This window comes from Metarhizium album (assembly GCF_000804445.1).
Source record: "Metarhizium album ARSEF 1941 chromosome Unknown scaffold_13, whole genome shotgun sequence".
Taxonomy (NCBI): domain Eukaryota; kingdom Fungi; phylum Ascomycota; class Sordariomycetes; order Hypocreales; family Clavicipitaceae; genus Metarhizium; species Metarhizium album.
This window is the reverse complement of record NW_024467587.1, coordinates 289104-301809: the sequence shown is the minus strand read 5'-3', so window position 1 is coordinate 301809 and position 12706 is coordinate 289104. Positions and strand designations below refer to the sequence as shown.

Here is a 12706-nt window from a genome sequence, read left to right as displayed (position 1 = left end):
CGCATCAGAGGTAGAGAAGAGGTTGCTTTTCCCTTGTCTATTCTTTTTTTCTATTTTTATTTTACATTTTTCAAAATACCCGGATGTCTCGTTTCGTAGCCCGGGGAGACAGATGACAAAGGTAGTCAAGCAGTCAGTCACAGCCATGGACGATGGCCTCGCCTGGTCCAACATCCCTCCCTGTCTGCAACGGGGCCCAATGCACGACGGCCAGAAAGGGTCCTTGAAAGTCTGGCATCGGGGCTCACATTTGGCCGCACTGGGCAACCACGACGTCCATGTTGGGCACGTCCTTGCCCTTGTATCCCGTCTTGGTGTGCTCCATCTTGCGGACGACGTCCATGCCGTCGACGACCTTGCCGAAGACGACGTGCTTGCCGTCGAGGAAGGGCGTGGGCACCGTCGTGATGAAGAACTGGGACCCGTTGGAGTTGGGGCCCGCGTTCTGCAGGGCAATCGCCGAGTTAGACGTGGCCCACCGCGCTGTTGTGAGAAGCTGCCATGCATGCCAGCAAGGGGGGGGGATGCACGTACGGCCATGGACAAGAGACCGGGCTGGTCATGTCGAAGTTTGAAATTCTCGTCCTCGAACGTCTTGAGGCCCCATATACACGTTGACCCGGTGCCGTCGCCCTGGAGGAAATCCCCGCCCTGGCACATGAAGTTGGGGATCTGGCAGGTTAGCGGTGGAAGGGGGGGCGCCGGGGCGGGTTTCGGTCTCGAGAGCGGACCGACGTACGTACGATGCGGTGGAACCTGGAGCCCTTGTAGCCCTGCGGCTTGCCCTGGGCGTCCTTGGACTCGCCGGTGCAGAACTGGCGGAAGTTCTCGGCCGTTTTGGGCACCACGTCGTTGAAGAGCTCGAATGTGATGCGGCCGAGGGGCTCGCCTGGTCACGTCCCGTCATGAAACGGCGTCAATATACGGCGGCACAGGGACAGCCAACGACGGGCCCGGCGTGCGGCTTTTTGTTTGCGTCCGCTGGACCCCGGGTGCTCGCTGCTCACCTCCGAGTGTCATGTCGAAAAAGACGCTGTTGCCGTCGTCAGCGCCAAAAACTCGTCTGGCGGCCTGGCGGCTCACTTACAGGGGATTCCCCGAGGCGGGGAGCTGCGTCGGCGGCATGGCGATTGGTTCCCTCCTGGTCTGTCGGCTTGCCTAGGGGCGTGCTTTTCGGTAGAGATGCGCTCGCGCTCGCGCCTGCGCCCGTCGATGCCGCGATGGATGATGATGGACGGAAGTCGTCGAGCTTTTTTCTTGTCTGGCGGCGCGCCGAGGTTCTGGTGTGGACCAAAGCGGACTAGCGCCCTTCCCGCCCCGGGTCCCTGCGCGAGCCGTCATAAATGACAGCACAACTTGTCGGCATCGTTTTGGATGCAACATGAAACATGACGGCTTCCGGCCGGGCAGCCATCTCTAGTGGGCGATCGGCGGCAAAGCCACTCGACACATCGGCAACGCGGAGGGCGCGCGGGGCAAAGAAACTTTGAGCCGTCCTCGACAACACCGTTACACGACGGCCAACACGTCAGACGTCGCCGTGGCCTTTGCTGATCCAGGCTCGAATCGGAGCTAGCATCGTTGCTTAATGTGGTAGTATCAGGCGGCCGCCGTGGCGTCTTGCCTTGTTAGTCGGACTGGCTATTGTTCTGCTTTTGTCGGGGCAGGACTGAAGCTGACGCGATGACTACCATGCTGTGTGGGAATACGACTCGAACACAGACCGTTCGAAGCGCACACCTTGCTCTGGCGCAGATGATGTCTGGCTGGGAACGCAACGGTGGCTTGTCCGAGGCTGAAGTCGGTTGGATTTGGGAAAAATTGAAAGCAGCAGCCACGGCGCAACAACCCTTTTGCTGCCCACGTCTTCACGCAATAGTCATCTGGGAGTTGGCCAGAGATTTGTTCGATACCCTAGAGGAAGCTAGGTGGTTCGTCTTCTGCCCTTCAGAACCCGAGAACCTGACAGGTACAGCAAGCCCGCGACAGACTGCATCCTTGGGGCTGCAACTGTGTAAAATCTTTGGCCGTGTCCCGACGTAATCGAAGATATGTCGGTATCGACTGGTCAAGTGGGAAGGAATACGTGTCGTTCTGGTGAGCGGCCGAGGTGCCAAAAGACGTTTCAACCAAACTTCAAGCCTGTCCAGAGGAAACGCGGATGATTTGTACGTCTCCGTTGCAGAGACCTAACACAAAGTCCACGGCACCAGCAACCTGAATACGGCATGGAGAACTTGCATGTTTCCATCTTGTACAGTGCCTCATCCCTGTGCTTTTCCTGAGAGAGGCAGTATCCGCGGGTTTGCTGACTTGTTTTTCAACAGATGATGAGCGTCTGCCTGTCTTGTTGTCCCCGCCTTCATGGAGGAACCAGATACAGATCCTGGAAGAGTTGGCTCTAGGAATATCAGCCCGCGCCTCTCGAATAGCTCCAACAAGGCTATAGCAAGAGCGCCGAGGACCTCGGAGCAGCGGAATCGTGCCCGTGTACGGTCAATCTCAAGCCATGCTTGGACGGGGGTTCCAACACGTCTTTCATCGTTGCCATATTGCCCTCTTGGCCATCAATCATCGTGCCACGCACGCAGCAGAGGAAGCCGTCCTCGCGACGGACCAAAAAAATCCCCACGAGACGATTCGGAAATCCTTTGAGAGTCGAATCACTTCGATGGGACGCAGGTGTTTCTCAGGTCCGGAAATGAAGCGTCGTGCTTGCTGGGCTGTGGCAGTTGAGCCCGACAGTTGCACAATCTGCGGAACCATGACAACTAGCCACCCGTGAAGAGGACGTTTGTCAATCAAGGAACCCACCGCATGCACGAAAGCCGGCCCCCTGGGCACCAGCTCCCCTAATCGGCTGTCTCGACTTCCGTCTGGACGAACATTTCCAGCAATCCGAGGACGGGTCCCGGTTGCCCCGAGATAAACCTCATCGCCACATCTGCCCCCGTCGTTTGTAAAGTTTCTCACAGCACGTATGCTAGGTGTCTTTTCGCATGTCTGAAAGCTTGGCCAGTTACGGGTCGCCACGGTACGTGACGGATGCTCTGTCGTCAGACAACAATGTCCCATCTCGTAGCCTGTCTCGCGTTTTATCCCTGGCATCACAGACCCGTTGGTTTTTGCGCCTGCCCAGCCATCATGCAGGTGACAAGCTTTGGTGAACCAACTGGCTGGCCACTGGGGAAAGACTTGGCTTTATATCACAGCTAATATATCCACAAGCAGCGGCAGGTACAGAGTCAATTCCTTCTCCAGCCTTCAGCCCACCTCTGCTTGTGTCATTGTAGCCCGCTAGATGGGCAGGCAGGCCGAATCGATTGACCATTCCCTTCTCCGGTGGAGTCAGTCGTGACTCGAAGCGCTGGATCAAATTCATCCTCGGGCTAGTTTCGGTACGAACTGGTCTCTTGTCACCGTCCTTGCAAACGGCATTTGTTGGTGCTGAGTGACGAGCTGTTTTCACTCGATTGAGCTGGCAGTGAGCCCACTGTTCTCGGCGGCTTCAGTCGTCAGTACTATCTATGCACGGTCTTGGATGCCCGTGGTCAGTCTCATATCATGGCCTTCCTACGCTCGTGTGCGCTGCCAAGTAGGTGACGACAAGGGCGTGGATGGGACCGACAGCAAGACTTTAAGCTGGGTTTGTCACTGTATGTGATTGAGCTTTACGCCTACATCTACAACTGTTATAAGTGGACTTTAGGTGCCCTTTGGCCCTTCTGTTGGAAAGAGGGCTATTGGACCGTGGAGCAGACTCTGTCGACGCGCAGGACCGAGCTTTATTGCGAGTTACAATACCAGACGGTAACCATCAGCTCGTTTATCGCTTCTACAATCCATCTAGATAATTCTCATGTAGACAGAGGACTGGCCGGACCCACAAGCAGCAAGGAACGTTCAGCACCCTCACGAGGGACCGAAAACAAGCCCGAGTCCCGGCAGTCATGGGCTGGCTCTGCCCAAGGCGCTCAATGACGGCCGGCCCCATCTCATCCATTCTACCTTTCCTCTCTTGATCAAGAGGCCAACGTTGTATCTGTACGTAAACATGGGAGAGTGGCTCCCTTCCGCCGCGCCGCAGGCTCAATGAACATGAGCGCCGGGTTTCATCGTCCAAGCCCTTCTCACAATAATCAACTATAATCACTACATGACGCCTGCCAGGTGGAGCGCACCTTTTTCGACGGTGTCATGGGACTGGCGAGGGTGGCGTTTTACATTTCGCCAGCCAGCTTTCATATTTCCATGCCGATTTGCCGACCACAGATGACAATGCCGAGAACAAAAAGGCTAATGAATCGAAACGCGCACAAGAGACTCGAACCTTGGCGGAACAGCACGCAAGTGAGGAATTGATGAGGTTCATCACGGGGCACAGTATTCTTGACAGAACAAGACGTGTCTTTTGTTTCCATCTCGAGCAGCATTTTGCAGGAGGACCTTCTATGGACAGCACCGCGGGCTAGACAGTTGAGGCTTCATGGTTCGAACATGGTGGATATATTAATCAATGCCGAGGAGCCAGCGCAGTGTCAAGTTTCTTTCGCACAGCGAGGACGAGGATACGCATGGTTGAGCCCAATAATATTTACCTAGGTAGGTAGGTAAGTGAGGCCGGCTGGATTCAACTGTGCACCCGACCGACCATGTTTTTGCGCCTTGGGTGACTGAGGAGGCTATGCTTGGTAATGCATGGAGAGGTCATATACACCGGATACAGGTTCTGATTATTAACTGGCATCCGGACAATTTGGATGATAGCGCGCGTTGGTTGATGTCCCGCTCGACGGTTCGATTGCTTGGCGCATTCGCGATTGCACTACTCTCCTTGACAGGTCGACTTTGCGTCCCGAACTCATCATGTGCGGAGTAACTCGATCCCCCGACCTTGGCCTTGCGGTTGGTGCATGTGGCTGTGCGGACACAGCAAGCGGTATGTGTAATCTGCCCATGAACCGGCGTTTTCGACTGGCAAAGAAAGAGCGTCGTGACATGAGCCAATTGGCATTGCAGAATTTCTGCACAACAGCAAATAGCTGAGCCAATCCATGGCTACTACTTCATCGGGGCAACTCCGGCGGCAACGCCAGCGCCACAAACAAACTGGCATTGAAGCTCTGAGACTTGCGTGCATGTCGTCGGCCGCGGCGCGTTGAGTTACACCGTCGCGGGCCATTGCTCTAGCGCTTGCTGTTCTGACGGGGCATCTGTAATATTTAATCAGACATCAGGCTATTTAGCCAACTAGTCTACGGAGTACCCAAACTGCCAAACTCGAGTGGCGCGACGGGGACACGAGCGGACCAGTTCGGTACCGCCGCCCAGGACAGTGGGTGGTTCGAGGGGAAAACATGCTCGAGTCAAAGGCGCATGAAGGTGAGCTAAGCCACGCTCACTTGCGCAATTGTCAGGGCCATGATGCAGCCAAGCGGCGTAAGGCGTACCTGCCTAGAAGCTATCGTGGCCAACACATTGCGTTTCCAGTTGTGGGCTTGCGTCCGAACTTTGGCATATGCTCGCGTCCTTCCAAAGTGACAAGGGTCGAGGAGTGAGCTGTGACAATCGTGACTCGCGAGATTATGAGACAAGATGGCGACTTGGCTCACGCCCTATCCCTGGGGCGAAAAAGGAACAGGCAAAATGTGTGATCCAAGGCACGCGGACGGGCCGCCTGGCGTCAAAGACGTGATGCAGATTGCGATGCAGTGCGCCGCGATGCAGTGCCTCTTGGTGTGCCCGACACCAAAACCGTGAGCCTGTGCTCATTTAATATTGTGGCGTTACATGACAGCGTCTGGAAGCAACCGAACTCCCCAAACCGTCGCATTGGAATGTACACTTCTCTCAGCTACACCCGAGGCGTAGCGAGGTGCAGGACCTGGGCTGTAAACTGTATTTAGATCACGTCTCGCTTGACGCTGTGTCGAGAACCTTGGCAAGCGCGCCTGGTCGACGTACTGCTAGAAAACGGATGCGGGAAGTCGCACGATGGGAAAATGCACACCCTGCAAATCTCCCGGGCCCAGTCGTCAAGGTTTTATCCTAAAAGCAGGGACAGCGGGAGCGGAGCATATATGTACAAGACGCTCGTCACTCACAGTCAGTGGCAAAGGAATGCGTTTACAGCCGCCCTGGAGTGAGATCCAGCCACCTGTTCCCGGAACTTGGCCCTTCCCGGAGTCGAGGTGTTGGGCGTTCCGAATCTTGAGAGAAGGGAAAAGAGGGGGGCAATGGAGAACCCTGGGATCCGGCGGCGACGCCAGCAGATTTGAGTTTGCTTCTATCAATGATGTCGGAGCTTGAAACAAAGAATTGATGATGGATGATAGGATTGACTCTTTTGGGTCTATGATAAAAGCTTGCTGGCTCAAGTACCCAGGGAGAAGGTGAAGATGATGGCTGCTTCGGAAAGGCGGATGAATGTGTCGGGATCGACTCGTTGGATTGTGGCCTCACTTTCGGCAAGAACAAACTGCTAGTTGGGGAAGGAGCAACCTGAGGTGCCCGTATCTAGGTAGAGCCCGCGGATAGCCGGACCAGGTACTTACTTGCCTTGGTGCATTGACACCGATGATGAATGTTTGAGGCCGGCTTGCTGGGTGGTCCCGGTGGGAGAACACGTAGGCACCTAGGCACTTGAGTACTTAAGTAGGTACTTAAATAGTTAAGTAGTACTTAAGTTCTTAGGTAGCCACTTTGTCGGACCGGAATAGGCTTCGCTTCATCGGCTTTTTCATGGAGGGAGGACGCTGCATCAGATAATACTAGTATAGTTTTCGTTCGATTCATGGAGGAGTAAATATGCACAACGTCCGTGCAGCACATCTACTTTGGGTACGTACCCAGGTGCTTTATGTAATTACAACTTGAAAAAGAACGCCTTGTCAGCTGGGGCAAAGTGTTGATATGGAATGATTCTGGAATACCAGACTTTGGCAATTCCCCGCGTTCGAGCGGCGATGCACATCCAACAGCCCGTCGGACACAGTCCGGCTGACTGTAAATGCCACGAAGCACCTGGTGTACTGCGTACTCCCAGCACGTATTTCGTCAGCGACTAAAGATGCCAACACGCTGAATAATACGGAGTAATAGATTCGGTAAGGCAGCCTCACCCTCCCTGCCCCTTCCCTTCCAGGAACGGCGGTAGACGAACCCGACAGGGGATGCATGGAGAGCGTGGCGGCGTAAGTCGCAGCGACCAATCAAACGTGCGGGCTGCCAGGACGCTCCCCGTGCCCCACGCGAGCCATCAGCGCGCTGAGACCGGACAGGAAGTGCGTTTCCGCCCTCAGCACCACGGCGCGGAGTACCAAGGATTGGCGGTGGTGGTGATGACATGTCTTTAGATTTGGCGGCAGTACGGCGCACTGGGGTATTTTCACCAAAGGGAGCGTGGCGGCCGCGGGTCCACGCGTGATGGTTGTTTCAGAAGTACGGAGTAAGTACCCGGCCCCGGATGCGAGTGCATCTGCCATGCTCTAGCGCCTCGCCTACTGTGTGCCAGGAAGTACTTGGGAACCCAAGTACCTACTCAAGTAACTTGGCCGTCCTCGAGTTCCAACATCTGACGACCTGCCTGCACGCCGCACTTCACTTAACTAGATGTGTGCCCGGCGGTGCCCCGGCGTCACAGTGCCATCACGGTGTGGCCACTCCACGCCGGGTGAACTGTTTTATTAATTAATCATGGATGCGAGGCCGGCACTCGAGGCCACGAGCATGTCCGGTACAAGCGCTGCGGCTGCGGGCTGCGGAGCCCTTGAGCCCAGCACAGCACAGCACCAGTCAATCGGTGCCAGTCGGCCCGTGTCAACAGCAGGGATCAAATGACGGCGCTGGCTATTGCCCAGGAGCCCCTACAATTTTTGGTTCTGGGCTGATCTTGGGCCATCTGGGCAGCTGAACTCCGTCCGGGGCCGAGCCTCGTGTCGCGAAGCTGGCAAGCCAAATATAACCACTCCGGAAAACATGTACTTGAGTAAGTAAGTAAAGTAGGGTCAGCAGGGCGTGGCCAGACTCCAGACTGCATACTTACTTACGGAGTAGCACGTAGTCACTACGTACTCCGAAACGGCTTGCTTACTCACGCGCCCCTCAAGCGGCGCTCCGCCACTGCGTTGAACCCGTCCGAACCATCTGGCAGGCCCAAGTGTCGGGTACCTCGGTACTTCGGGGCAAGTCGACTACTTAAGTACTTAGCCCGACTTGACCGGCTGGTGAGTAACATCTGGGAGGTCCAAGCACAGGTCAATGTTACCACACGACTATGACTTGACCCCCATCGCCTCGCTGCCACGCCGGACTGGCGTGGGCTGTGCCGTTGATGGCACGCACTTTCAGCCCCTTGGCTTTGGCTTTGGCTCCGCTTCGCCTCTCCTCTTTACCCACTTGCACCCCCGGCTCAGTCCCGACATTCAACCTCCAACGCCTCTGTTTTCATCGTCTTTCATCCATCCATCCCATCGACCACCGTTGCAGGCCCGCAACCGCAACGTCGCGACGCCGGCCGTTCAACGCTTCCCGTCCCTCATTCCGCCTGCCGTGCCGATTGATTGACCTGCCGCTTTCCGTCACTTGCATTGCGCGGGCGACTCGGTCTTATCTCCCCTGGCCCCCATATCAGATCCTGTTCCACCTCTCGTCGCTCGCACGCTGCAGACCCTGCGTCCAAAAAAAAAATAAAAAAAAGAGGACTTGGCCGCCTCAGCGGTACCGCTGGAGATAGAACCTGGGGTTTCTTCGAGGAAATACCTCGGCGGCCTTGATTGTTGCCTCACAACCTCCATATGCCGACCTAGAATTCCTCCATCCCTTCCCGTTGACGTTGAGATTACCATCGGCGACTCTCTGCTCACTTGTGACCATGGCCGTCATCGAGCAGATGCTGGGCGAGGCTGCCCTTCTTGTTGCAAGACAAGTGAATACGAATGTGTTGGCATCAACCCCGTCGCCCACGGCGTCGCCAACGTCGAGCATCATCCCTCCCGCTACTACTACGCCCGCAAGGAACGACAATTCGGGCAATGGAGGGTCTAGCTCGCCCCTCCTCTTCTTCGTTGCCCTCGGCTTCGGTGTTGTATTTACAAATCTTTGGTGAGAACCCTTGGACCTGATGTGTACCGGACATGATCTGCTGTTGTTTTGTTTCCTCGTTACCACTTGTGCCCGCTGCTCGGGTAAAGCTGGCGCCTGGTGCCACATGGCGAGTGCTTACAATACTCAGGATCATTGTCGGTGTCAAATATTGTTTCCGCTATAACGCCCGCAACCGAGCCAGAATGAACAATGAAGACGGTGAACCTATTACTCTCGAAACCGTCCACCGGCCGCGCAGGCGTCGCGAGAAGAAACTGATGACCATGGACGAAGTAAACGAGAAATTCCCCATGATGAAGTACAAAACCTGGGTATCAGAACGAGCCAGGGAGGGTCTGCCGACTGCTGGAGGAGTTTCTGTCCCGCCAAGCCGAGCAAATAGCTTGCGTGATGCCGATGGTATTCTCCCCGATGTGGCACTTGTTAAGAGCCACGTCTCAACTGAAGCTCATACTATTGATGAATCCGAAGCTGCCACTGCCGCCGATGTCAACAAAATGGACGACGAGAAAAAGGCAAGACAAGAATCAGAGCAGACTGGCGAACCGACGGCACAGACTTCGGGCGGACAGCAAGACAGACCAGTCCTGCTCCGTAGAATGTCCACTGAAGACGACGATGACGAACACATTGATGCCGCCCTGCCGCCCGAAAGTCTCACAACACCCGGCGATTCGTGTGCCATTTGTATCGATACTTTGGAAGATGATGACGATGTCAGAGGGCTTACCTGTGGCCACGCTTTCCATGCTGTTTGTGTCGATCCATGGCTGACCAGCAGGCGAGCCTGCTGCCCTCTCTGCAAAGCAGACTACTTCACGCCGAAGCCTCGCCCCAACCAGGAAGGCGATGCTAATGCCAGTAACGGCGGCGGACTAGATGCTCGAAACAATACCCTCCTCAACCTGCCAAGCGGTCTCCGGTCGGCCTGGTTCCGCAACAATACTGGATCATCTCGAGACGTCTCATTTATGCGCGGTGGCCGTGACGGCAGATCACGGGTCAGACCATCTCGGACCCGACCGAGCCCTCAGGAGAGCGGCATAGCCACTACAACGCCGTCTGAACCTAACCGTGGTGGCATGCTGTCATCCTTTCGCTCGGCGTTGCCGTTTGGCCAACGAAGGAACCGGCAGCCCTCATCACCTCCCGCAACGACCGAGCATGTAACGCCGGCACAACTAGAGTCTGGCGCCCGTCAAGCTGCTAGTCAGTGATGCAGCTAGCGATGTGGGCTTCGCGTCAACGCTTGAGTCTAATACATACTAACACGTAGTATTTCGTGCCCCATGATTGGGACCAGTCAACCACCCCCCGCTACATGGATATCGATCTTGGCGCCCCTCAGGGTGAATCGATACTTGGGGCGACCACGCCATCGTATTTGTGTGGTATATATAATCTCAGGCATCATACTATAGGAGCCACGGTCAACCTGTTCCAAACTGTGGTATATGGATGTCATTTGTCGGTTCTGTTGGACGGAGACTGGGCCGCTAGCTTAACACGCCGACGTGAGAGGAGTGTTGCGAAGCATTTCATGGACAGGCCTTCCACGACGTGACACGTCAATTTTTTTCCCAAATTTTTTTTTGCCCCCCCTGTCGAGATGGATTCTGCACGATGGAAGTGGATGCCCTCGGTTGGGAGAAATGGCTGTGTCTTATTTGCATGACGGCGCCAGGATGGGACATGGAGGTGAATTCTTGCCGATAGCCTTGTTATTTCAATGTTTATTGCAGCGGCGGAGTTGGTCGGTTATATATGGCATATTTGGTGGCTGTACATGGTCCATGGAAGTACATTTCTGATTAAACGTACTTTGCAAACGCGTCAACGTGTCACTGTTTCTCGGGTAGTGTGGTTATCTCTGGTGTCCATAGCTGGCATGTTGACCGCCGCTTGTCCGTTCCCAGCTCATACGTCACGTCACGATATTGAGTTCTCCAGCGTCTCTCGTAGCCTCGCAGCCACGCCCCCCCCCCCTCTTCATAAAAAGGAACCCTTTTGAAACCTGCCCCCGAAATTGGCACTCTTGGAAATCAGCTCTCTCCGTGCCTTGTCGCCTATCTTGCCCCTGACTGCCATGTCCTTTTCCCGATCAAACGCTCTCTTGCTGGGATCGTCATCGTCGTCGTCGTCGTCGCCGCGGCCGCCGTCGCGGGTTGTCTTGGGCGCCGCCTTCCTCTTGCGCGCGTGCTCTTGGTACAGGCTGTCTCCGCGGTGCGCCTCGATGGTCTCGGCGATCTTGCGGTCCCGATCCTGCTGGCGCTGGGTGTGTTGGGTTGGGCTTGCGCCGAGGGGTGCTTCTGCCGTGCTGCGGCCGAGCAGGGCGTCTCTTTGGCGCTGGAGCTTCTCCTCGGGCGTCTCTGTCCATATTGACGACGGGGCCGTGGAGGCGGTGGGTGTTGGCTTGGATGCGAATTTGCGGTTGCGCATGCGCGTCGGGTCGCGCTCCGTGTAGCCCTGTGAGGAGGGGGGCGCGAGCATCCAGCTGTCCCTTTGGAGGGCCGGGTCGGGTGTCGGCAGGCTGGGGCCGATGGTTGGCCGTTTGGATGTTGCTGTTGGGAGGCATGGGCCGTAGGAGTCGGAGTCGGAGTCGGAGTCGGAGTCGGAGTGGGCGTCGGAAGAGTCCTTGTCCGCGGGAGGGCAGGGCTTGGTTGGGGCTGTGGTTGTTGAAGGCGGCGCGGGAGGGCCGAAGGAGGAGACGGAGTCGGAGTCGGAAAGGTTGATCTCGTCTGTGTTGTTGTTGCTGTTGCTGGGACGGGCTCGCCTCGCGGGTGGTGGTGAGGTGCGGCCGTCGGGCGAGGCGGAGCGTTTCCGCTTGTGAGGCGAGGGAGGGAGCTGGGGGCCGATGGACGGCATGTTTGGGCGGCGCAGCTTTGGTGGTGATGAGACTGGAGTTGCGTTGAAGTTGGGATGGTTGATGTTGCGGGATTGACGTCTGAGCGGAGTCGGCCTGGCTGTGGTGTAGGTACAAGTAGAGTGAGTGGGTGTGGGTTGGGCGGCTCCGTCATGTCACGCAAGCCAATCAATGGTGTAGTTAGCTGCTTTCGGGGTTGGACGACATGGCATTTCACACGGTAACTTAGAACGCTGCGCTTTTGACCGGTCAGTCGCGTACTTGTGTTTACTGGACTGGATATTCCGACTGCTAGTTTCAAGCATCACGGATATGCCCCCAAACCATACAAAACTTAGTAGACAGCCAGATAGTTGTTCCGCAGATAGCATCCTCCCCGGGCATGTTGGGCTTGTTGAGCAACGCTCGAGTAGGGCAGACCAGACCCTTGTCAGATCTTGTGTCACCATCCGTCAGCGACCGTTTGCCTCAGGAATCACCAAAGGCTGGCTTGCTTTGCTGGAACTTGGAAGGCAGCTTTCTAGTCGCTGGCTTGCCAGGACATGGGGATATATCCCACGCTGCATCAAAGGTCGAGAAAATTGTAATATGCCTGACGTCTCGCATTGCGTGCTTCTTGATATTCCGGAGCCATCAGGCTAGCATCAGAGCAAGTTGTGTCTGTCGATACATGCTTTCAAGTTGGAAGCTTGTGGGATGGTGAGCAAAGGGCCAATGACCAGGAGTCAGCTTTCTAAG

The 12706-nt window shown here is 55.9% G+C and overlaps 3 protein-coding genes across 3 annotated transcripts; 1 reads left to right on the top strand and 2 right to left on the bottom strand.

Moving 5' to 3' along the window:
* Positions 1-244: 244 nt before the first annotated feature.
* On the bottom strand, positions 245-1125 carry MAM_05326 (peptidyl-prolyl cis-trans isomerase; the record flags this gene model as incomplete). The annotated part of the gene is made up of 5 exons (XM_040824124.1): positions 245-445; positions 535-651; positions 744-889; positions 1008-1033; positions 1088-1125. 5 exons carry the CDS (start codon positions 1123-1125, stop codon positions 245-247), a joined length of 528 nt encoding a protein of 175 aa, XP_040677836.1.
* A 7747-nt stretch (positions 1126-8872) lies between these two features.
* MAM_05325 (RING-8 protein) lies at positions 8873-10322 on the top strand (the record flags this gene model as incomplete). The annotated part of the gene is made up of 2 exons (XM_040824123.1): positions 8873-9102; positions 9233-10322. The coding sequence occupies 2 exons, from the start codon at positions 8873-8875 to the stop codon at positions 10320-10322; spliced, it is 1320 nt and encodes a 439-aa protein (XP_040677835.1).
* Positions 10323-11094: 772 nt separating this feature from the next.
* On the bottom strand, positions 11095-11970 carry MAM_05324 (uncharacterized protein; the record flags this gene model as incomplete). Its single annotated transcript, XM_040824122.1, has 1 exon — positions 11095-11970. One exon carries the CDS (start codon positions 11968-11970, stop codon positions 11095-11097), a length of 876 nt encoding a protein of 291 aa, XP_040677834.1.
* Positions 11971-12706: the final 736 nt, after the last annotated feature.